At 44.2% G+C, this 25,848-nt stretch overlaps 1 protein-coding gene across 7 annotated transcripts in view; it reads left to right on the top strand.

Annotated features, from left to right (window-relative positions):
• The window catches only part of PDZRN3 (PDZ domain containing ring finger 3), a 364,525-nt gene that overhangs the window by 318,708 nt on the left and 19,969 nt on the right, over positions 1 to 25,848 (top strand). For all 7 annotated transcript variants that reach the window (XM_068253998.1, XM_068253997.1, XM_068253996.1 and 4 more), the window contains one exon: positions 14,220 to 14,473. In XM_068253998.1, coding sequence (XP_068110099.1) covers positions 14,331 to 14,473 — 143 coding nt within the window. In that variant the 5' untranslated portion in view covers positions 14,220 to 14,330. The remainder of the gene's footprint in view (positions 1 to 14,219; positions 14,474 to 25,848) is intronic.

Raw genomic sequence — 25,848 nt, 5'->3', positions numbered from 1 at the left:
ATGTTCTTTAGTTTAGTATACTGAACTGAGTTTTATGTGTCTTCATAGTTTATCATACCCTTCCCATTAATAAGACTTTTAATGAACTGAGTTAACAGAGTGGTTAACGATTGGCACTACTGCATTTGCCTAAGCAAACATAAAGGACAAGCAGGCTCCTTCCATAATGTAGAATTCAATAATTGTTCTTGGACCTCACCAGAGTACCCCTTGCAAAGAATGATGAACTTCAGAGAAACTTGTTACAAGCCATGGCTTTATGTTACTGCTTGACTGTCAACCTCAGCTAAAATCCATATGGGCGTTCCACTCATGCTTTTCCTATAGAAAGGCGCTGTTCAGCAACTCTGGTGAGAAACCTATTGAGTTGCCCTAGGGACTTTTGCCATTGGTTTGGGTCTGGGTGTTTTTTTTTGTTTGTTTGTTTTTTACAACAAATTGCACCCCTTGGGGTATTTTAGTAGGATTCATTGAGTGCTGGAGAGGCGAATAAAAGTGATACATCATATCAAAAAATGAACAAGCATTTATCAGAAGCTTCAAGGAATGTCTAAAGTGCACTTATGAACAATTATGGAGTATACCTAATAGATATCCGCACATTGCGGGTTACTTGAGATGATGTTACCTACAGCATGGGGGTACTTGGCCAGCACAGTCATTAATAAATACATGTTATAATAATGCTATGAAACACTGATGTAGAGTGACAAACAGGGCAGGTATGTCATGATACCCAAAGACAACTAGGTGGACAGGGCCGCAGTGAAGGAGGTCTGGACAACAAGAAGAGGTCTAAATGTTGTAACTAAAAAGAAATCCAAAACTGGCCAATACAGCATAGCTTGGGGCAGCACAAGTTCAAAGGTCAGGAGGCAAAAGTACGGTCAGAGACAGGCAGCTAAGGTTCAGAGGTTGGAAATTGGTACAGAGGTCAAAGGGCAGATGGGATGGTAGGGTTCATAGGTCAGAAATGGTCTTAGGTCAGTACATGGCTGCTGAAAAAAATGTTAATACACTTTAAAGTAAGTGGAAACCTAAGTGGTTTGGTACCATTTAATAAGAGTGAAAACAAGGACCGGATTGCATGCATGTGTGCTTCACAATAGGAAGACCTTAGTTCCTGAGGACATGTCGGCACTGGAGTCAGAACAGGTAAGTTACAGTTACGTTCTCTCCCACTTCAAGGAAAGAAGGAAATTGGTGTCTTGTTATGTTTATTGCAGTCAAATTCTTCATTTAAAAACATCCCTGTAGTTCTTATATATGAAACAGCAGAGAATGACTTTACTCTATGGAGCTGATGATGTAATCTCCCAATTCCCGCTCACCCCTCCACACATACAGTACATCTGCTTATAGCTATGAAGCAGGTGGTGGGGAGTGGCCTGTCTCAGCCTGGGTCACGTAAAGAAGACAGAATGAGACATATGGATGGGTAAAATGTGCAGAACACATAAAATGTCTTGCCTATAATAATTAATTATGAAGGGACGGCTGGCCAGTATTGTTTTCTGCCACTTAAGAACATGGCAGACAAAAGCCTGGTAGCTGTCTGAGATTAATAATTAGATCTAGGATGGTGCCTTATTTAATCTATATATTCGATACTACACAGGTCACATCCTTACTGAGTGCTCTCTTGGGATAAACAGCTGACATGCTGTATTTGATATCTCATGATACACTGGCAAAACTGACAGGTCCTCTTGGCAGAAGGTCACTTAGCAATATATTTTATTTGACTTATTTGTTTAATTTACATAGCCACAGTAAATCCCTTATGGTGTGCTTTAAGAAAAAATAAATTAAAGTACACTATTCAACAGCAGTGCCGATCGCTCCATGATCGACATTACAACCAATATCGTGGGTCGATCTCCTAAAAACCACCTATTCCAAGGGTTGAACGTGAGCATTGTTTGTTTTCCTCCATGCAAAAGTGCTTAGTTCAACTGGGCTTGTTGGTCAGAGGCGTAGCAATAGGGGAGGTTTCGACCGCACCAGGGCCCTGTAGGGCTCTCCCTCAAACGCAGTATTAGCTCTTTATTGGTCCTGTGCTTGCAATAATCACTTCTATAGATGCTTTGAAGGGTAGTAATCATCAACGAACTGTTTTCGATCCCCTTTTTACAGCTGTGACACTGCGGTTTTCCTTGGCAGGTTTTGGTGCACCTTTTGTATAGAGTGCTGGGGGGGGAAGGGGCAATGCAAAACCACTAGGGCCCCATAGCACCTTAGCTACACCACTGCATGTGGTACTTACTCATGCGTGCCCAGTGTTCTCCCCAGAATTTTTTTTCCATACTGGTGAGGCGCGATGGGGGAATGGAGGGCCAGAGCAACTCTGTTTACAGCAAGAGGAGGATGAGGATAAGAAGGCAAGCCGATGATAGCCGGGTGCTCACCAAAACTAGCCAGGAAGAGCACCCAGCTAAAAGAGCCTGGGGAGAATACTGATGCATAAGTGGGATGTTCTTATGCGCGGCTGGAATAAGTGCAGAGGGACCCTTTGCCGGAACGGTAGGCCCTCCGGACAATCCAAAGGCATCCTACTATCAAGGTAAGTATCTAATTTTTACTTTTAAAAATGCTTCAGGGAAACTTTAAGAGCAGGATGAACAGGAAACTGGGGCATTTGAATGTGCTGATAACGCTGCAGTAATATGATGGTTAGTGTCCGCTTTAAGTTTTAGAATTATTGAGCAATGAATGCTTATTTCATTCACCAAACTGATTTCTGCCTTCTGAAATCTGGACAAGGGGAGTTTGGTCCCCCCAGTGCTGATTGAACATTTCCATTGAACAGCACACAAAGCCAAATGAGCCCGTGCAATTTGTCTTCTGAGGTAGTTGACTGAACTCAAGCTATTTAACACGTTTCCCTGAATGGAGCCCATGAAGGAAGAAGTCTATTATTACACAATATGGTCTAGTTTCCTCCAAATAGAAAGATGGAGCAAAGAAAAGAGGGATTAAGCCGGATAGCAGGTCGAATGAACTTGTATCCAGAACCACTCTCATGGAATCGGCCAACAAAATGGACACATTTTTGGTGCTCTGCAGATTCTTTCAGCCTCTTTGAGCTTCTTAAAATGTCGTCATCTGAGGGCCTAAATAAAGTTGTTTAGCAGAGCAGAAAGAGTAGCTTGGACAGAAAAGAGAGGTCCATATTCGGCCATGAATTGGATCCCAGTATAGCACATTTCCCAAGGACTTTCAAACTTCTCTACTTTGTCCCACTGAATGCAAACCTTCTTTCTCCAACCTATCTGAATAAAAAGAAGCCAACAAATGCCTTAATGCATACAAATGTTTACCATTCATTGGCGCTAAATAACCCAAAGCCAGTCAGACAGCTGTAGCGACACAGATATTTTCCTGTTCCAAAACATTATCTCATTCCTGATTCAGAGTCCAGAGCTTTGTTACGTAAAGAAAAGGTAAAGCAAGAACACAAAAGTCCCCTGTGCCTCGTCCCAACAGATGCAAGTGCTGCCTGGAGAGACTGTCAGTACAGTGCAAGGGACAGTGATGTGCAGTAACCTATGGCAACCAGAATTCAGCAGTGTACTTTCTTATTGACTGTTTTTTTTTCATTAAAGAGTCCCTGATCTATTTTAAAACTAAAAGTCTAAATCGCAGCCAGTTCATTAAGGCGTGAGCTGCGACAGCACCCTCCCTATTCCTGACTCTTCTATGTAATTATCAATACTTCTGGTACTTACGGTAAGTGATAAACACGCTTTAAACTTTTGTCTCCTGAAATATTTTTTTTAAACCATCATTCTGGATAGTTTTAGGAATCGATTTTATATTGATTGCTGTACAGACACATTATATGTCTCCAGGATTAACTGTGGATTATGTGCCTTGAGAGGGTTGAGGATGCGCTAACAGGAACAGTTCTTACCCATTTCTGTGTCATGCCTGATGAAGAAACTTAGTTTCCAAGATTTGCAAGAAAACTATGTAGTTAGCCATTAAAAGTATCATGATTGATGGTTTGATGTCATTAGATCTTCTCCATGAGTTATCTCAGACCATACCTCTCCCTAATGATCATTTAATGTGATGAATATAGCCATGTAGTTCTTACTATAGATAACCATTCTTACTATAGATAACCATTGATTATGTATTTTTTAGTCACATTCTGTGTTAGTTACAACAGGGGTCCTGTAAGGGCCACATCACAAGCCATTCCATTGCAGGACAAGTTGCTAAGGGGGAATCCCCATGATGTAACTGCTCTCTGGAATGATTTCCATTGATTAGAGCGTTTTTCTTGTCTAATCACTGCATCTCATCTTTTACCCTCCTTCACCACCACCAAAGTAACCTATATACAGCCAAACCACAAGGTACTGAATGAGACTCATTGATCCTGTCTATCAGATCCAAGAGCCTCAAACCGCTATATGCAAATCTCAGAATCTCAGGGTATTGGCATTGGCTCTTGTACCTGTACCCTCTTGAAATCACACTGTGACTGGCCAGCCGGGAAACTGCAACTTGCACTCAGGAAGAACGCTACTGTAAATGTAGTGATTGGATCTACGTGCTGTTTGTGATCAGTACTTGCCAAGTGATTGGCAATTCGCTCCAGTCAATTTTGTTATCCCAATCTGAGGACCGGTGAGCATATTAAATGCCGAGTTCTGCTATTCCTGGAGGCAAAATTGTATAGGCAGATTCTGGCCTCTACCCCTTCTAGTGGATCAACTGCAGTGAGCTGGCCAAATATCATAAACAAATTACGCTTTAAAACTGCTGAGGGCTTGTGGGTCGTTCATCTTCATGTGACTATTGCTGAGGTCACTACAGCACCTGATCTCATAGGGGCTTAATGGACCACATCAGTGTAGTGAGCCGAGGGACTACTGTTATTAAATTAACCCCTTCAATACAGAAGAGTAAATATGTATCCCCTGAACTGAGACTTTAGACTGTTTTACCAATATGTTTTATGAAGGCCTGGGAAAAAAATTGGCTCTTCATAAATGAATAATAATAATTGCTGAGACTACCTGCCTGTTTTCATGCTGGTCTGGTGCGATGTTTGTCATGTGATTCTTTCTACAGCTTATAATAATCACTTGAAATTCGTACTAAGCTGTAAAGTTGACTGTGACTTTAATGATATGTGAATAAAGTGGCAGGTTTAGATTTTGGCTAACCCAAACTTTTTAATGGCCTAATTGCTTGCAGCTCTCCAGCTCTTGTAATAATAGCAAGTTCTAAAGTTCCATAGCCACGGCAAGATTTTTTTGTGCGATCTTACATGATTTAAACTATTGTTCACATTCTGCTATTTATCTTTTTCCCGGTGATGTTGCCATATGGATCATGGAGCGATCGTTCGCCTGCAGCTTTTGGGTGCATACACACATCAGACCATAGTCTTTGGAAAATGAAAGATCACAGACCAGTTTTACCCCCTTCCATGTAGTATGATAGCTATACTCTACACAGACTATTCTATTGAGCTGAACTCGCCATCAGATAGAAATCTTTGCAAGATGCTGGACACAAAGATGCTGTACAAATTCAAAAGATCAGTATCTGCAAAAGATCTGTTCCTGCAAAAGATCCGTTCCTCCAAAAGGCATTCATAGTCTATGATATCTTGGTTAACAGACATTCATCTGCAGATTTGAAGATCCATCCTGGTGGATCTGATCTGCGGATGAATGTCTGTTAAACAAGGTGTGTATAAGTATATACGGCATGCGAAGCATTGCATATGTAACACACAATTCGGCTCTTCCCCTCCATTGCACGCTATCTACAGGGGATTTGTAGTTTTCCCTGTCTTATCACAGCTTTCCTCCCACATCCTGGAATCATTCTGAGAGGTGAAGCGGCTCCCCTTAAATTGGCCCTAGACTTTGATATATAATTATGTATACTAGAGTGTGAACTAGTTTTAGAAATAGCAAAACTGGTCATACACGGGTAAATTTTTCCATCAGATTTGAAAACTTTGATTAGATCTGCAAGTGACCTATTCACTCCATCATATCAAACCAGTAGACTCCCACTAGCAGCATAATATTGTACTGCCATCAACTGGCACTACACTAGTAGAAGCAGGAGCGGTTTGATCACCTTTTGATAAGATATTTTTACTGAGTCTGATCAAGGTCACATAGGCCAAGGTGGCACATCAATTACTACTACACACACACATATGTAATAAAAAAAAAAACAGTTTTGTATATTTTGCACATATAGACAACTTTGTATCCAGGGCTGTGGAGTCAGTACAAAAATCATCTGACTCTGACTCCAACTCCTCAGTTAATGAAACCACCGACTCAGACTACTGATTCCAGGTACCCAGAATTGCTCCAAATCCACAACCCTTGCAGGGCTATGGAGTGGGTACAAAAATCTTGCAACTCCGACTCCTCAGTTTATGATAGCACTGACTCCCACTGCAGGTACCCCAAAACTCCTCAACTCCAACTCCACAGCCCTGTTTGTATCTCATGAAACATTGTAACTCAAGTTTTTGTAAGTAGGGGACTGTCTGTATTAAATTTAAAAAAAATACTTTTTTTCACTACCCCATTAATTGACAATAGTGGTGTGCTGAGGAGAATAAATAACCACACAACTCCTACATTTTTCAAATTCCTTGACGTGTAGATAAGTTACCTCATAATCAGTAATCTGTTATTCTAAAATTGAACTATGGTGACGTTAATAACAATGATTGAAAGGGTCTGTGAGAAAGCCATTTAGACCTGTTATTAGTCATATCGTCACTCTGGGTATGGGGTTGGGTAGCCTATTGATGCTAGGGTAGTATAACCATAAGCTTTCAGTACTTTGCTCTACAACCAGAGCTTCTGTAGCCGCTGTCAACAGTCCTTAACCCCATCATATTGGAGATCCTGGTCATTCACCTTCCAGCGTTTGGCGGTCATTTAGACCTGTTATTAGTCATATCGTCACTCTGGGTATGGGGTTGGGTAGCCTATTGATGCTAGGGTAATATAACCACAAGCTTTCAGTACTTTGCTCTACAACCAGAGCTTCTGTAGCCGCTATCAACAGTCCTTAACCCCATCATATCGGAGATCCTGGTCATTCACCTTCCAGCGTTTGGCGGTCACATTATACTTTCTAAAGGCAGCAGACAGCCGGGGAAGGAGCCTCCCTGGAGAAAAAATCTTCCAGTCGTAGCTTGGTGACTTCCAGGTCATTGAGCAAGTTATTAAAATCGGCAAGAATAAAGTATCTCATTACACAGGCAGAGTGAGGACGGAGGTCGTGCTCTGGAAATGAGGAGTGACAGCAGCAGGGAAGGCTCAGAATGAGCAGAGACTTGTCATTATTACTATTATACAGCGTTTGTGCTGCTAGATCTCTTCTACAGGAAAGCCTTAGTACAAGTAACTGGCTGATCGGTGTGACAAATAACTGGAATGATTCCCAAGGCTGTGTCCATTCTCAGGGAGAAATCACACTGCAGTTAACTGCATGGGGCACTTTACTACTGCAAAATGTTGTTAATGTTAATTCTTATTAATATACTGGATATTTGTGGTTTGAAGCCTGATTGCAGACAGACAGGCAGAGATATAAATATATTATGGTAGCTGATAAGTTAATAAAGTATATTGCCCATATGTTTTATTTTCCCAATGTGATGCCTTCAGCGAAAAATTCTAAATTTATAAAATCATGCTACTTGAAGCAACCTCACTGAAAGGGTTAATAGCAGGTTCTGTGGGTGGGGCTGCTTCTTGGCTCTAGTCTGAGAAGTGTGGTGGGGACGGGGGCACAGGGAAAGTAGAAGACCCTTTGATAGAGCTCTTCAAAGATGGGACACCCTGTGAATGTGTTGATGGCAGCTGAGATACACCTTGAGGAGCATTGAAAATCTAGGATACCCTCAGAGGGACACTGAAAAGCTAGAATACCCTCAGAGGGACACTGAAAAGCTAGGATACACTCTGAGGGGCAGTGGAGAACCAGGATACACTCTGAGGGACACTGGAGAGCTGGGATACACTTTGGGGGACAATGGACAGCCGGGATACACTCTGAGGGACACTGGAAAGCTGGGAAACAATTTGAGGGGCATTGGAAACCTGGGGTTCACTCTCTAGGGTGCTGGAAAGCTGTGACACACTCTGAGGAGCCCTGGAAAACTGGGATAGCTTCTGGGGAACACTTAAAAGTTAGGATACACTTTGAGGTGCGCTGGGGAGCTGGAATATACTCTGAGGGGCACTAGAAAGCTGGGATATACTCTTTGAGGGGCATGGAAAGACAGAATTCACTCTGAGAGGCACTGGAAAAGCCAGGGCACGCTTTAAATGGGCACTGAAAAGCTGGGAAACACTCTGCGGGGCACTGGAAAACTGGGATACACGTTGAAGGACCCTGGGGAGCTGGGATACAATCTGAGGGGCACTGGGGGAGCTGGAATACACTCTCAGGGGCACTGGGGAGCTGGGATACAATCTGAGGGGCACTGGGGAGCTGGAATACACTCTGAGGGGCACTGGGGAGCTGGAATACACTCTGAGGGGCACTGGGGAGCTGGAATACACTCTGAGGGGCACTGGGGAGCTGGAATACACTCTGAGGGGCGCTGGGGAGCTGGAATACAATCTGAGGGGCACTGTGGAGCTGGAATACACTCTGAGGGGCACTGGGGAGCTGGAATACACTCTGAGGGGCGCTGGGGAGCTGGAATACAATCTGAGGGGCGCTGGGGAGCTGGAATATACTCTGAGGGGCGCTGGGGAGCTGGAATACACCCTGAGGGGAGCTGGGGAGCTTAAATATACTCTGAGGGGCGCTGGGGAGCTGGAATACACTCTGAGGGGCGCTGGGGAGCTGGAATATACTCTGAGGGGCGCTGGGGAGCTGGAATACACTCTGAGGGGCGCTGGGGAGCTGGAATATACTCTGAGGGGCGCTGGGGGCTGGAATACACTCTGAGGGGCGCTGGGGAGCTGGAATATACTCTGAGGGGCACTGGGGAGCTGGAATACACTCTGAGGGGCACTGGGGAGCTGGAATACACTCTGAGGGGCACTGGGGAGCTGGAATACACTCTGAGGGGCACTGGGGAGCTGGAATACACTCTGAAGGGCACTGGGGAGCTGGAATACACTCTGAGGGGCACTGGGGAGCTGGAATACACTCTGAGGGGCACTGGGGAGCTGGAATACACTCTGAGGGGCGCTGGGGAGCTGGAATACACTCTGAGGGGCGCTGGGGAGCTGGAATACACCTTGAGGGGCGCTGGTGAGCTGGAATACACTCTGAGGGGCGCTGGGGAGCTGGAATACACTCTGAGGGGCGCTGGGGAGCTGGAATACACTCTGAGGGGCGCTGGGGAGCTGGAATACACCCTGAGGGGCGCTGGGGAGCTGGAATATACTCTGAGGGGCGCTGGGGAGCTGGAATACACCCTGAGGGGCGCTGGGGAGCTGGAATATACTCTGAGGGGAGCTGGAATATACTCTGAGGGGCGCTGGGGAGCTGGAATACACTCTGAGGGGAGCTGGAATATACTCTGAGGGGCACTGGGGAGCTGGAATACACTCTGAGGGGCACTGGGGAGCTGGAATACACTCTGAGGGGCGCTGGGGAGCTGGAATACACCCTGAGGGGCGCTGGGGAGCTGGAATATACTCTGAGGGGAGCTGGAATATACTCTGAGGGGCGCTGGGGAGCTGGAATACACTCTGAGGGGCGCTGGGGAGCTGGAATATACTCTGAGGGGCACTGGGGAGCTGGAATACACTCTGAGGGGCACTGGGGAGCTGGAATACACTCTGAGGGGCGCTGGGGAGCTGGAATACACTCTGAGGGGCGCTGGAAATCTGGAATACACTCTGAGGGGCGCTGGGGAGCTGGAATACACTCTGAGGGGCGCTGGGGAGCTGGAATACACTCTGAGGGGCGCTGGGGAGCTGGAATACACTCTGAGGGGCGCTGGGGAGCTGGAATACACTCTGAGGGGCGCTGGGGAGCTGGAATACACTCTGAGGGGCGCTGGGGAGCTGGAATACACTCTGAGGGGCACTGGGGAGCTGGAATACACTCTGAGGGGCACTGAGGAGCTGGAATACACTCTGAGGGGCACTGGGGAGCTGGAATATACTCTGAGGGGCGCTGGGGAGCTGGAATACACTCTGAGGGGCGCTGGGGAGCTGGAATATACTCTGAGGGGCACTGGGGAGCTGGAATATACTCTGAAGGACACTGGGGAGCCGGGAATACAATCTGAGGGGCAATGGGGGGCTAGAATAGAATCTGAAGGGCAATTTAAAAGCTGGGATACACTCTGAGAGGGACTGGGGAGCTTGGGTTCAATCTGAGGGGCACTGAAAAGCTGGGAAACACTCTGAGGGACACTGGGGAGCCGGGATACAATCTGAGGGGCAATGGGGGGCTAGAATAGAATCTGAAGGGCACTGGGGGAGCTGGAATACAATCTGAGGGGCACTGGGGAGCTGGAATACACTCTGAAGGACACTGGGGAGCTGGAATACACTCTGAAGGACACTGGGAATCTGGAATGCACTCTGAAGGACGCTGGAGAGCTGGAATATACTCTGAGGGACACTGGGGAGCTGGAATACACTCTGAGGGACACCGGGGAGCGTGAATACACTATGAAGGACACTGGGGAGCCGGGATACACTCTGAACGGCAATGGGGAGCTGGGATACAATTAAGGGGCACTGAAAAGCTGGGATACAATTTGAGGGGCAATGGAAAGCTGTAGCAAGTTTTGGGGCATGTGCACTAGAAAGGTGATTCCATACAGAGTACTAGGAATCTATAGTGCACATGTACCTGTATACCATATCCACTAATACCCACCCATTCCTCTTTTCCGGGTCACTCCAGCCTAAAAATTCCTAGGTGTGAAAGAAAAAAATCAATAACATTAAACACCCAGGATATTCTAATGGCTTTTCACATTATCCAAAGGTAAAATAAATGTTTTCCTGAGTTTGGGCTGTAAGAATGGAGATTCATATTCATACAAATGCCCATTCATAAGAATCTCTACCTAAAACAAAAAGATTCCACTCATTATACATTTACCAGTGTGTATACTGCATCAGGGCATGCTGAAACATGTAGTTCAGAAACTGTTTCTTGGCTTTCAAGCCCTGTGGAAGCCGCTTTGTGCCATTTTTCTGCCGGTATGAAGTGTGCGTCCTTGAGGTTGTGGCGAGTCCCTTCAGTGACAGCCGTCATTGTGTGCGGCGCTGCATCTCAGACAGCATTACAAGCAGCCTGACGGCTCTGGGGTTTTGAACACAAACACATCTAGCGATATTGATTGCAGCCTCCTGTACGATAAGCTTGTTTATTACCGCTAGCTAGAGGCGATCAATGCCTTACGCTGTCTACCTCCTGTTCTGAACACTGGCGGAGCTGAGATAACAGACACAAAAAGCGTCATTTCATTCACAGGACATAGCGACATGAAAAGAGGCGGCGAAGGAAAACATTCCATGTGTGAAATATAATTAGTCTATTAGACCCTCTCCCTGGAGTCACTGCAAGTAAATAAGGCCCTGCTGCCTATCGGCATCACTGCTCACAGACGTTTGACAGGTGTCACCCTGAGTGACAATTGCTGCCTGAAAGAAGATGATACTGAAAACAGCATTCTATACAAGGCTGGAAACGTATTGTGGTGGCAGCAATTTAGCTTCAGGATCTATGGTGTATTTCAGAAAGAATTCCTTCTGAATATCAATTTCAGCATGATGGCTTAAAGTGCAACTCCGGGGACAGGAGTGAGACAGTACTGTGTGGCTGAAATACTTCACTTTCTTTTTGTTATTATTGAGTAATAGTGTTTTTTTAGATGCTGCAGTTAAAAAACTAGGTTTTGTTTTTTTCTGGTTTGGCAAGCCTACACAGGACCTGAATCATGACTCCTCCCCTCAATACACAGGTGCGCAGTCATCCTCCCTGAAATGGCCCCCATCAACATGTTTAACCCCCCCCCCCCCCCCCCCACCACCATATTAAATGTGTCCAGCATGACAACCTACCTTCCCTCATCAACCCTGTTCTTTATGCTCAGGTAACTCCCTTCACAACTGCTAAACCCATTCCCCACCCCCACCCTGTCCAAACCCATTTTATGTGTCGTCCCCCTCCCCTCCCCCCACCACACCCCCACGAGACAAAGAGAGAGAAACATTGTACCCTTTGCCAATATACTCCATATCCCCCCGGCATCTTCTAACAAGTGCAGCTGCCACAGCTCCGCCTCCCTCTTTTTATATGTGCAGAAAAGTGCGCAATGTATCTTGTCCAGTACTTCGCCTGTACTGTTACTCCATCCAGCTCCTAAGCATGTCACGTGACCAGTCAAGTGGTCATGTGATTCGCTCAGGAGCTGCACGGAGAGAAGTGTCACAGACAAGTACTAGGTAATTTCTCATTTTTTTCAGCATTATTTATCTTAAGAAACCAGGGCTGTGGAGTCGGTCCAAAAATCCACCGACTCCGACTCCTCAGTTTAGGATTCCACCGACTCCGACTCCACGACTCCGACTCCTCTAATTTGTATATTACAATTTTGTTTATTAAAAGTATGTAACATGAAATTCGTCTCTTAACTGCCAACGCTTAGGAATTTTACAAGACAACTGAAGTGAGAAGGATATGTAGACTACTATATTTATTCCCTTTAGACTAAAACTAGTCCTTGATAAGAGTACTTGTAAAAGGTACAAAACGGAACAAAGAACATCTATCAGGCCCTAGGCAATGTAAGTGAGGGTACATGTAAGAATGATGTGCAGGTACTCTGCAGGGGAATGAGGAGATTGTAAACAGACAACACCTCTGTGTTCAATGTGCACAGCATTCTCAGTGGTCTCCCTGTAGCTCTGTGGGGAGTGCATATGTAGAGTATAGTACTACTGTGTAACAAAGTAAACCTGAGACAGATGAAATTAAAGTTTTATACATACCTGGGGCTTCCTCCAGCCGCCTTCAGGATAATCAGTCCCTCGTTGTCCTCCTCCACCACCTGGATCTTCTGCTATGAGTCCAGGTACTTGAGCCAGTCGGGCGTAGTGCGCATGCACACACTCCGCCGCCAGGAGCTAACTACACCTGTGCAGCACTATTGCGCAGGTGCAGAATGTTCCTGGCTGTGGGAGCGGCATGCGGCCGGACAGCGCTGACTGGCTGAATTACTAGGACTCATAGCAGAAGATCCGGGTGGTGGAGGACAGCGAGGCACTGATTAGCCTGAAGGGGGCTGGAGGAAGCCCCAGGTATGTATAAAACTTTACTTTTCATCCGTCTCAGTTACCCTTTAATTTGTAGTCACCAAACCAAATTTTAATAACATATCAAATTATTTGATTTCATCAGCAAAGGGAGTGCATACATTTGCATAAATCAGCATCAATGCAGAATTATTTCCATCTCGTTGACCATCTCTATTAGTGACACAGCTACACATCAGGCTTTATTCTTACAGCATAGATGTTATTTAGTATATATAAGAGATTTCTGTGTACACATCATATATACAGTCACAATCAGATATGTATATCTGACCTTAAAAATACGGGGACTGCTTTATTGAAGCAGCACAAGTAACTAATTTTGATTGGTTTATTTCATTTTTGTGGACTAAGCATAGCTATTACTGTATATATACATTATTTTTAATGACTATTATCTGAGAAATAGAACATTTTATCATATTTTCTATTTTAATTACAGTTACAAATTCATTAGGAGTCGGAGTCGGTGCATTTTTTCCCGACTCCGACTCCAGGCACCCAAAATTGCCCGACTCCACGACTCCGACTCAGACTCCACAGCCCTGTAAGAAACAATGCATTTTTTTTATCTCTGTGTGGTATATGAAACTGAACAGGTGGATAAGAGCTATTTTGTTGAGATTGTTATACATATTGATATTGCATTATAGGAGTGTTTGGTATCTATGAGCTCTGGCATGGCTGACCACAAGTTGATTTATTAACATTCTCTTATAATGATCCAGCAGACTTGCTCTGAGTTTATTAAACCATGTCAGAGATTAGTGGGTGGAGGTTTGATATATATAGCGGTTGTTCGGTTTTAGTTATGTGCACAGACAGACAGACAGCATAAACTCTTGAATGACAACATTCAGTGACCAGCCAACAAGGAATCATTCAAATAATGTCTTATTTTGTTCTGTACAGGTCAATGGAAAGGATTTATCAAGAGCCACTCATGATCAGGCAGTGGAAGCCTTTAAGACGGCCAAAGAACCCATCGTAGTGCAAGTTTTACGAAGAACCCCTCGCACCAAGATGTACAGCCCTGGAGTCGGGGTGCAGATGCTGGACACAGGAACGCAGACAGAAATCACCTTTGAACACATCATGGCTCTCACCAAAATGAGCTCCCCATCTCCCTCAGTGGCTGGACTCAGCCCCTATCTTCTGAATGAAGAGTGAGTACGCAGCCCTGTCCTGTGTGTCATATCACATCATGCTGTTGGTTTCCCCATGATGAATCCTTAATACATTGTTAACATAAAAGTAATTCTGGATCTTGGTAATTGCTGACAATATGGACATTTACATCCAGTAAAGTTCCTTTCGCCCACATAGCATGCCTGAAGAGACATGGGGGTGATTTCACTCAACTATGGTAAAACTGTTGTGCGCAGACAGCACACAGCAATTTTACAGGTGTTTATGGAATCAATGTAATGTGTGTTGCAAACATAGTTCAATTCATGTTATGCACACAGTGCTTTTTGCGTAACACGCGTTGTGTGCATAATGCAAGATGTGCTATGTGTGCAACTTATGTTCCAATGCTTGCCTAAACACTGGTAAAATGAATATGCGCATATACAATTTTGCTGAAGTTTAGTGAATCAATCCCATGATGAAATAAGCATGTACATATAGTGCCAATCCTACTTAGAGCTTGCCTGCGTTCCCTTTTTACTTTTTTCAACAGTGATTTATCTAGGCAGTCAGTGAAGCTGAACTGCAGTAGTTTCTCTCCTGAAAAGTAATTAGAAGCCAAAATACTGTACTTGTATCTAGCTGTCCAAACACTCCTCCAGCAGTATAGTGATGAAAAGCCTAAAAGACCATCATTTTTCTGTGTTGACCTTTGGATGTCTGTGTTGGAGCTGATTGAAGCAGATTCGATGTCATACTGACACGGCCACTGTTTACATTTCAGACTTAAAGAGACTCCGTAACAAAAATTGCATCCTGTTTTTTATCATCCTACAAGTTCAAAAAGCTATTCTAATGTGTTCTGGCTTACTGCAGCACTTTATACTATCACTGTCTCTGTAATAAATCAATGTATCTTTCCCCTGTCAGACTTGTCGGCCTGTGTCTGGAAGGCTGCCAAGTTCTTCAGTGTTGTGGTTCTGCTATGAACTCCCCCTTCCAGGCCCCTGTATGCACACTGCCTGTGTGTTATTTAGGATTAGAGCAGCTTCTCTCTTCTCTCTTATCTTTTACAAGCTGGATAAATCGTCCTCTGAGCTGGCTGGGCTTTCACATACTGAAGAATTACAGACAAGGGCAAAGCTGTTTGCAGGAAGAAACAAGCAGCCTGAAACTTCAGTGCATGAGAACAGGGGGAAAGAAACACACAAATGATCTCTTGAGATTCAAAAGGAAGGCTGTATACAGCCTGCTTGTGTATGGATGTATTTTCTATGTGTGGACATACTGTACATCAACCTACTTCCTGTTTTGGTGGCCATTTTGTTTGTTTATAAACAAACTTTTTAAAACTGTTTTTAACCACTTTAATGCGGCGAGGAGCGGCGAAATTGTGTCAGAGGGTAATAGGAGATGTCCCCTAATGCACTGGTATGTTTACTTTTGTGCGATTTTAACAATACAGATTCTCTTTAAAGTAAACCTGTAAGGGTTTGCTCACACCTAGGATGTTTTCTCCTTTTTTAAAACGCGGGCGATTTTCAAAAACTCCCTAAAAGTGCTTGTGCAATGATTCCCTATGAGAGTGTTCACATCTGAGCAGTTTGATACCAGTCCGCTCACTAAAGCGCTGCCTGTACCATTTTTGGGGCAATTTGCCTCAATGGAGGGTATAGGGAAATCGAAAAGCACTTAAAAAAGCGCTTTGTATAGCCATTTCCCCAGCGCTTTCATGAATAAATACATTGTATTTATTAATTTCCGGGTGAAAGAGTTCACTTTCTGAATGACGTCAGAAAGTGAACAAACAGAACCCCTATGCAATGGCGCTTAGAAAAGCGATTTATACAAAATCAAAGCGCGCAGGTAAGCGCCGGGAGGGGTGAAAAAAATCACTAAAAAAATTGAAAATCGCTGGCATCAGCGATTTTGATTTTAGATGTGAACAAAGCCTAAGGGGAAAAGGTTCCCATGGAGAGGGTAAGCCTCTGGAGCTTAATGAAGCTGCGCCTGTCCTCTGCAGCAGAGAGGATTCAGCGGATGGACCTCCTCCCGAAGATCTCCTTGTTGGCGCTTGTCGATGCGCAGCAGCGCCTCTCCACTCTGGCTTCAGCGGAAAGTCAAGCTCTACTGCGCAGTACCCAATCGGGCTTGGCATTCCGCTGGAGCCAGAGCGGGGAGGCGTTACTGTGGAAATCTATGTGCAGTGTGTGGAGGGATTCGATTAGATAGATCCCTGTCTGATCAGATTATAGTCTGAGAGGAATGTATCTATTTAGCCATATCGACCAGTGTACGGCCAGCTTTACTCAATGTTTTTGTGTAATTATGTACCTTCTAATAATTATTTAAAAAATGAAGGTTAATCTTTTTGTGGTTTATCCCGTAGCTGCCAGTACAAGGGTTTTATTTGTAATTAGTCATTGTTTATAAATCATGGCTTATCACTATAATTCTCCCTGAGATAAAGTGGTGACAGCAGCATCTGTTGTCAACTCGCTGTTCATCCCCCTCCCCTCTTCATAGGACACTTTGCCGGATTATTGTCAACATCGGCTGCCAGAAAGCCCTGAGGGTGCTCTGATGATGCCTGAACATTCATCAGTCCTTTAAAGCGGAATATAACCCTGCATTTCAACTTTGCTATAAAACATTATTTACAGTATATTATATGCAACCAGCATTTTTTTTTACTAGACCAGCATTGGAAGGGTTACACAGAGCTTTAAAGTTCCTGGACAGAACTGCAGACGCATCCATAGATACATTTTGTTTACATAAATGTATCTAAGTGTTGAATGTGACTCACTCTCTCTGACTGAGAAGGAGCTGAAGGACAGCTAAAGAGTGTGTAGTGTTGTTACATTCTATTTAGTTAAATGTATCCATCTGAACTTCTACATATCTCTCCACGGAACTTTAAACCTCTGTGTTTAACCCTTCCAATGCTGGTCTAGTAAAAAAAAAATGCTGGTTGCATATATTATGCTGTAAATAATGTTTTAGAGCAAAGTTGAAATGCAGGGTTATATTCCGCTTTAATATTTGTGGGGACCTGCAGTGTGAAACCCAACTGAAACATTTACTTACATTACATTCATACATTATATTCATACCAGCTAAACATAGTGCAGCAAAGTTGCCTTAAGATTGTTCCATCAGATTGTCTCCTTTGTGGCCGGCATACAGGCCCGTACACAAGCCTGACTTAGGTTGGCAGAGGCGGCTTATAATGATCACCTCAGCCATTAATCAGGCCTGTGTATGGCAGCCAGCGACCCACAACCTGCGAGCAATCCGCTGGGCGGATGTACTCAACCCCAGCAATGCCAATGCCATTGTTTGTGCCAGTCCCCCACCCGTGCACACACTACTACATGTGTGTGCAGCCCAGCAATGTCACCCAAGAGGATTGGGTCCTGATCCCTGACAGGCGACATTCGTCAAATATGTAGTCAAAAGGATACTACACTATTGCGGTTTTATCTCTTTTTTATCTCTTTTCTGAGGAACATTACTGCAGATTACAGTAGACAACCAGATTGATATATGAGCTGGGACTGAATCATTGCTGGACTTTGTCATAAACCTCAGGTTACCGTATAGAGCACAAACACCCCTTCATATCTTCGATAGGAGAGGTAGCCCAGCTTGACAACTTGGGACCTATTTGTGAGGAAGTCCATGATCTACATAAGCAGTGGTTGGGGTGGATGTCAAGCCCTGCAAGATTGTCATGTAGTACGTGGGGGCAGATGGTATTGAAAGCCTAGCTAAAGTCTAGAAGGTGAATCCTAGTGTACGAGTATGGTCTGACCAGGTGGTCGGTGATGAGATCTAGGCAGGTGTTAATGACATCGTCAGTAAGACCTGTTTATCTGTACGCATGTCCCTCCGGTCCCCTCCGATTACCTCCGGTATACATACCCCCCAGGGATCCCACGATGGCGCAGCCTCCCAATCAACACCCGGCTTCGCTATGGGGAGGATCGGAACTGCGCATGACATCAATGACTTCATGTCCGATCGTCACCATAGCAATGAGTGAAGCCAATTGGGAAGCTGCAGCTCTCGCGGGATCGCAGACGGGTGAGTCAGACCGGTGCCGGGGGACTTGGGGGCCACAGTTAGCTAGCCTAGTGCTAGCTAACATTAAAAAAATACTTTTAATAAAAAAATTCCTCCCGCGGACGCAGCCACTGCATCTGCGTACCGCCAGGGAGGTTAATCTAAGTAATGTTTTATAAAACAAATACAGGCCAAGTTTACTAGAGCTCATAAGTTCTCCAACCTGAAGAGAACCTTGGATAACCTTAAAAGAATCTGGTTTAACATATGATAGTAACCTAGCCTGTCCCACTGTAGTAAGTTACACAGAGGGTTTCATTGCAGCAGAGAGTCCTCTGAAGATACAGAACATCTGGAGCGCTCCTTCATTCTCCATGAAAGAGTAAAATCTCAACTGTGTCCATAAGATGATGATGATGGTTGGAACAATGACTGTATAGCATATTGTTGAGTCTTTAGGCATCTCATTTGGAAATGTGGAGTTAATCCTGCCTGGTATTTTAAAGTGACCTTCTGTCCAGAGTGAGTAAGATATGATATGGAGTGGGACACAGGTCAGAAATTGTGTCCACCCCTTCCTTGATCATAAAGCTCCTCCTATTGGTTGGCAAGATCTCTAGTCATGTGATACTAATGATGGGATTAGTGGGCACTGGTCTATTGACATTTGTACAATTGGAGCAGCTTAGTGAGGAAGGATGGGAGCAACACAATTTCCGACTCAGGTCCGTATTTTCCACTATCAACAGTTGGAAACAGGTTAACTTAAAAGATGAAAAAGTTGGTTTTCAGAGGATACAAAGAATGTATAGAGTGGAACAAAAGTATGTTGGAAAGTCGCTTGGCTGTTTTAAATAATGGCCAAGAAAACATGTGATTCTGTTTTGAGTTCATCATGGTGACACAGAAACAAAAAATAAAGCCTACTGTGGAATACTTCCTCTCTGGAGATGTTGTTGCTTTAGGAGGGAAGGCTAGGCAGTTTTGGCATGAAGAGGACATTGCCATGGTGGACTATTTGGAGAAGGGTCAGACTGTTATATACATACTAAACCATACAATGATCCAGCCTCCAAGTGTTCATGGTATAGAAGCGTGGAAAATACATTAAAGGCATTCTGCTTCCTTAGAAGAACACTCCCAGCCACACTCCCCAGTTGCCATGGCCACCATCCATTATGCTAGGCTTTAACTAAAGGAACATTTGCCCTACTTAACTGATCTTGCCCCTAGTAACATCCATGAGTTTCCAACATGAAAGAAAATCTTCGTGGGAAAAATGTCGGGTGTGACTCGGCAGTCATGTCAGCAAACTGAAACTTTGTCAGACTCTGTTTTTCATGTTCGGATACAGATGGGAGTCACTGGAAGTAAAATCAGTTAAGCGGTTAGTTCACTTTAGCGGAGAAGGACTCTGTGCTTTGATACCAGGTCTACATATTGCAAGGATCAATTGTACACCTGATTCTAGTTGGCTTACAGGTAGTTTTTCTAATTTTATTGTAAAACTATAATTCTGCAGCATTTTTAATTGAAACTTAACACATCAGACTCTTAAAAGTTTTTGCAGCACAGGTAAAGGAAAAAGATTAACAAAGGCCTTTGCTCTGTGCAGGTAATTCTCATGGAGCAAGGTGAGAGTTCCTGGACAGTCTCATGGTAAAGGACAATACACACACAGGATAGATGTCGCCAAAAGGGGATGAAGAGACGATTCCTCGGGCAACATCACTGCCAAAAGCATAGTTGGCCCGCAGGTGTACTGTTGCAATGCAGAGGACCTGCAGGGTGGCACAGATGTGATGTCACATGGCAGGAGGCGGGGCGAACAGGGAGAACAATGCACTTGCACTTGCTTGGCCCGCTGGCCTGGCAGCAGTTAGGGGTCGGGGGCTGATGTACACACACCAGATTATCGGCTGAGACGGCCGTTATTGTCCGCCTCAGCTGACTTCAATCTAGTGTGTGTACGGGCCTTTACTCTACTGAATATACAGAGTATTGTTGGCAAGGTTGCTTCTTTTCTGACATTTTTATCTGGCTGCTGATAGAAATGACTGGATGATATTTAATAACATTAAATTTAGAAAAAGACTTCAACAGCACACATCGGTATTAATGGCAGTTTTATTATTAAATCACAGGTGATGATCTGTGCAATCAAGCCCATGTTCTCAGAGATTGTCGAAACTATTAGCAAAACCCCCGCCTGCATTGCCACAACCCGCCCTTGGCTTGGCAGTCACAAATTATGCTACAGCTGCCAAGCTGGGAAGGGCCCACAGCAACGCAGATGGGCGTGGCCAGAGCCGCGCTGTAAAATTTTAAAAACATTTACCATAGTTGCAATATCGAGCCCCTCCCCCCCCCCCACCCAAATTGTAAAATCTTTCCTCTCCCTGATTTACATTATGAAATGTATCGCTGGTGCAGTGTTCTCCCCAGGCTCTTTTAGCCGGGTGCTCCACCCGGCTAGATTTGGTGACCACCCGGCTGTCATCGGCTCACCTCCTCACCTCCTCCTATGCTGTAAGCAGAGTTGCCCTGCATTTTCATCTCAACCCACCCGGCTACTTTTTCATGCCACCCAGCTACTATTTCATGCCACCCGGCTGGAAAAAAATTCTGGGGAGAACACTGCTGGTGGTGACAGCTTTAGTTCTGCCAGGTGATCTGTATGGAATGTTCGTTATTGAGAGCTCTATGCACAGAGGGAGATACTCCTTGCTTGGCAGTTGGAAAAAGCTGTTATTTCCCCCAATGCAACAAGGCTCACAGACAGCAAACTGTATGCACCGTAGTCATGACATCACACTGGGAGGGGTTTCACCACAATATCAGCCATAGAGTCGTTCCCCTCTTCCTTAAGAGTAAATCAGTAATATTTCCGGAATATATTAGATATCCTGAGGTCGCAGAGACTCGCCAAAGCGGAGTCTAGTAGGACAGTGACATGAAAGAGATGTACGGCACATCTAAGTGTAAACCGTCTTTATTACATAACAAGTAAAACAATTTAAAAACAAGGATAAAAGAAACTCACATACGGGGCCCGTGCACTGGGAACCCCGAAAAAGTAGCGCGCATAAAATGGTCAATAGAAGACTTCAAATAAACCGTCTTTACTTTTACTTTTTCGGGGGTTCCCAGTGCAAGGGCCCCGTATGTGAGTTTCTTTTATCCTTGTTTTTAAATTGTTTTACTTGTTATGTAATAAAGACGGTTTACACTTAGATGTGCCGTACATCTCTTTCATGTCACTATCCTACTAGACTCCGCTTTGGCGACTCTCTGCGACCTCAGGATATCTAATATATTCCGGAGGAATTTGTGATGTGCAACATCGCTGGTGAAACGACACTATTTGAAAGCTCTGCAGACCATCTATCAAACTCGTTTACAACCTTATAATGTGGGTTGTTGGAATCTGGTAAGCCTTGCTTCTTTACCTTTTTGTTCAAAGATTCTGTATACCAGAAAATTACGAAATCTGTATTACTATAGACCTGCGCTGACTTTATATATTCATTGCTTGTGTGGACTTTTGGACATTGTCCTTCTCGGCTGCGGTCGCCTTCTGCCTTGGCGCTGACACTTGTTGTTTATAAATGAGTAATATTGTCTGAAACTATTTCTTACATTAATCAGAATATAAATGAGTTAAAAAAAAACATCCAGCATAGTGCAGAGTTTTGGGGGATTTTATTAATTTACTGAATACTGAATAAAGTGACCGGATTACTTTAAAAGTCAGCATTCTCTAACAATGTGCTATGCAAAACCTTTTGGCTTTGCTGAGTGCCTTTTGCAGCGGCCGCGGTGTCTTCCCATTAGTCTGCATAATGCTAATTCTTCGAAATAAACACGGAATGATCTTCGGAGGACGACGACGTTCCAGCCCAGTAGCCGAGCTCATCCGCATTTCTGATGAGCTGAACACCCAGACATTAGCTTTGCACAATGCCGCTTCCCACATGCAAATGCGCGCAATAATTAGACATTTAGACACATGGAGCTGATGAACGTTGCCGTGGTGTGTCAGGCAAGAGCGAGTCTGAAATAACCAGCTGAGGGAAGGGATTCCAGCGCAGCAGGCACCAGACATTGCCGCGCTGACAGGTCACAGTCGCAGTGACAAAAATTCCACAGCTCCGCCGCCGACTGTCAGAACTCCTCACGACTGAACATCAGGGCCTCCACCGACAGCTGGGACTGCATTTTATGGCAATTTGCACTTTTTTTTTTCTTACAGAAAAGTTTTTGCTTGTCGTTCAGCTGAAATTGCTGATATCCCTGGAGCCCCAACTTTAGGCATTCTGCAACTGCAGTTTCTTTGTAGGCAGAAGAGTCTCAACTATGGCTGCTTAGACATCTACAAGTGCAACTTTAGAGAGAGGAGGTACCTTGAAAAATAACAACTATGCCACGTGAGCCATAACAGAACAAACAACACTATAATAAGGGCCTCCATGGATTATACCCATAAAGCCATACCTAAAGCAAACCCCAAATTCAGAAATTCCTCTCTGTTCTAAAAAATAAGGAACAGCCGAATAACCTTTACATAAAAAAAAATCTTAATTCCTGCAATAAATATGCTGTGCGTCTACTTCCTGCTTTCATGGAAGCAGATATAGGGTTAACATCCTGTGTTTGCAAATTAGCTGCTCGACCGAGGACTGCCAAGATCCCTGTGCTGACACAGCTGGGAGATCAAATTACAGTTGTGATTAGTTACAGATTTGGGGGAATTAGACAGGCTAAACTCTCTAAATACATACAGGGTGCATTTATCTGCTTACCTTCCGTCCTGTGCAATAATTTAGGTCGACTTTAAGAAATGAAACCCATGTCAATCCACCGGCACATAATAAACTTTCCAATCAACAGAGACTGGCCTTTAAAGGGAACCTGAACTGAGTAAAATTATTTAAAATAAACACATGATGTAGCTGCAATGAATATTACATACTTACCTCGCCATCAGCTCCTCTCTCAGAAGCTCACCGTTTTCTTACAGTGATCCCTTCCAGTTCTGACAAGATTTTGTCAGAACTGAAATATACCAGTTACTTTCAGTTACTGTATATATCAGCTGCTGTCAGTTACAACTGAATATGCAAGGCAATGTCCATGTTTTCCTATGGCTCAAGTGAGTGATATAACAGTTTAACAGTGTGCTGATCAGGAAGATGTTATGGGGTAATGGCCATTTTCAAAATGGAGGACAGAGAATTCCATCGATCACAGTGGACAAAAAGGATGCAGGAGATGAGGAAGAGATTGATGAGCAGACTACACGGGAGGTAAGTATGACCTGTGTATGTTGTTTTTTTTTTACTTTTTATTTTCAGTTCAGGTTCTCTTTAACCTCTGTAAATAGACCAATAGCAGTTGCTATGTTGGGGCCGTCCCAAGTGTGGAGATATTGTTGCATATACTTTTTTTTTTGATTGCAGTTACTGATCTGTACATATATGCACATATTGAATTCACATACTGAATTATAATATTTTGCCTTTCATATCTCTGTGTATCCCCATAGCTTTGGTTCTAATTGTTTTCATCACATTTCTGTCCAGTATTTAATAAAGATTAGTCATTCACATGTGTTTGGCAACTTGTAGAGTAAGGGCCCGTTTCCACTTGTGCGAATCTGCATGTGTTTTCTGCAGAGCCATCAGAATTCGCATACAATGTATTTAATAGGAAATTCGCATGCGTTTTTGTATGCAAATTTTACCGCGAAGTTGCGGACGTTTTCACATAAAATCAACGTAAAAGCACACAGGCACTGACATGGTTAAATTCCCATACTTACTAACATATGCAAAAACGCCCACGAATTCTTGGTAAAATTTGCATCAACGTTTTCGTTTTTGCATTTTCCGCTACTAATTTGCACCGCACAAGTGGAAACGGGCCCTAAATGTTTTTTCAGACATTAATTTCTTTTCTTAAGTATGGTATCTTGATAAATAAGCACAGAAACAACAGGAGCCTGGATAGTGTAGCGTGTACTGAGAATGGAGCAAGGGTGGGTAAATGGTATTCACAAAATTAGCTTGCTAAGTAGGTACCAACCAATAAGGCTTGTGGAGAACTCTGTGTCCTCTCTGGTTAGATGGTCTCTTGAGTCTCGGTGCATGCAGTTGTAGTCTTCCTTTCAAGGGACGGTAGACAATATAATCAGGGGAAAGAGGCAAATAAAATTGGGTAAAAAGAAGGTGGCCTGTGCTCATCCACTAAGCAGATCCTTCGCTGAGGCACTGAGCACAATAGGAAGCCAATGTACACACACCAGAGCAGCGATGGGAAAAGTTTGCGTAGCCCGGGCCACCAGCTGTATTTCTTTGAATCTCCCTCCCTGCAGAGTCGCACGCAGGCAATATGAGTGGGTTAACACCTAACCTCCGCTTGCAGCGTCGGGTCTCCATGGTCACAGGGCATCACATGACACACCGTTAGGACGTGCCAGCGTATGATATGCTGGCATAACCTGATGGTGTATCAGGTGACACCCTGCTGCCATGGAGGCGCGAGGCTGGAAGCAAGAGATTAGGTGTTAACCCACTCATATCGCCCGTTCACCGTGTGCCGAATTAACAGAGCTTTTGGGCCAGATAAGGCCTGCGGGCTGTAGTTTGCCCACTGCTGTACTAGGGTCTCGCCTGACCAGCCACCTCAGCCGAAAACCAACTAGCATGTGTACAAGGCTTTAGAGATCTGTTCCTGATCAAATGAATCACAAGCTTCTTCAAGAAGAATGTATGTACAATGCATTGGTCATCTCTGACTACTAGTACAAAGGGTGAGGTGTGATTAGCTTTATGCTGTTAGCTAGTGGCGTGTTAGGCTAAGGGTAATGCTTAGGATTGGGTGATAGTTACAGACAGTTTAAGTTAGAAGAAGCAATAATTCAGGTGACATAGGTCTTGTAGAGAAGCTGTTGTACCGCAGAGCAGTGTCTACTGAAACATACTCTACTAGCCCCACTTTTATCCAGTGAATTTCAGTTGGAGATGTGGCACTGCAGCACTGGAGCGTCTTTACCCCCAAGAGAGGTTGCCATACACTATGCAATACTCTACTGAAAGATGCTGATCCAGATCAACCACTAGATGGCAATGTAAAACTATGTGCACACCACACAAGCTTTTAGCCCCATCTACACCATACAATTTTTTGTGCGATTCAATTCGATTCATCGATTCGATTCTATACGACATGTCTGATCGGGATTCGATTCAATTTGCCATATCAAGGGCTGTTTCACACCAAAAAGCGATAGCAATTTTGGAATCATTTTATAGCGATATAGCGTTAAATAGTCCATGGGATT

This window comes from Hyperolius riggenbachi, chromosome 9 (assembly GCF_040937935.1).
Source record: "Hyperolius riggenbachi isolate aHypRig1 chromosome 9, aHypRig1.pri, whole genome shotgun sequence".
Classification (NCBI taxonomy): Eukaryota; Metazoa; Chordata; class Amphibia; order Anura; family Hyperoliidae; genus Hyperolius; species Hyperolius riggenbachi.
The sequence above is the reverse complement of the archived record's forward strand: the minus strand, read 5'-3'. Positions and strand labels throughout refer to the sequence as shown.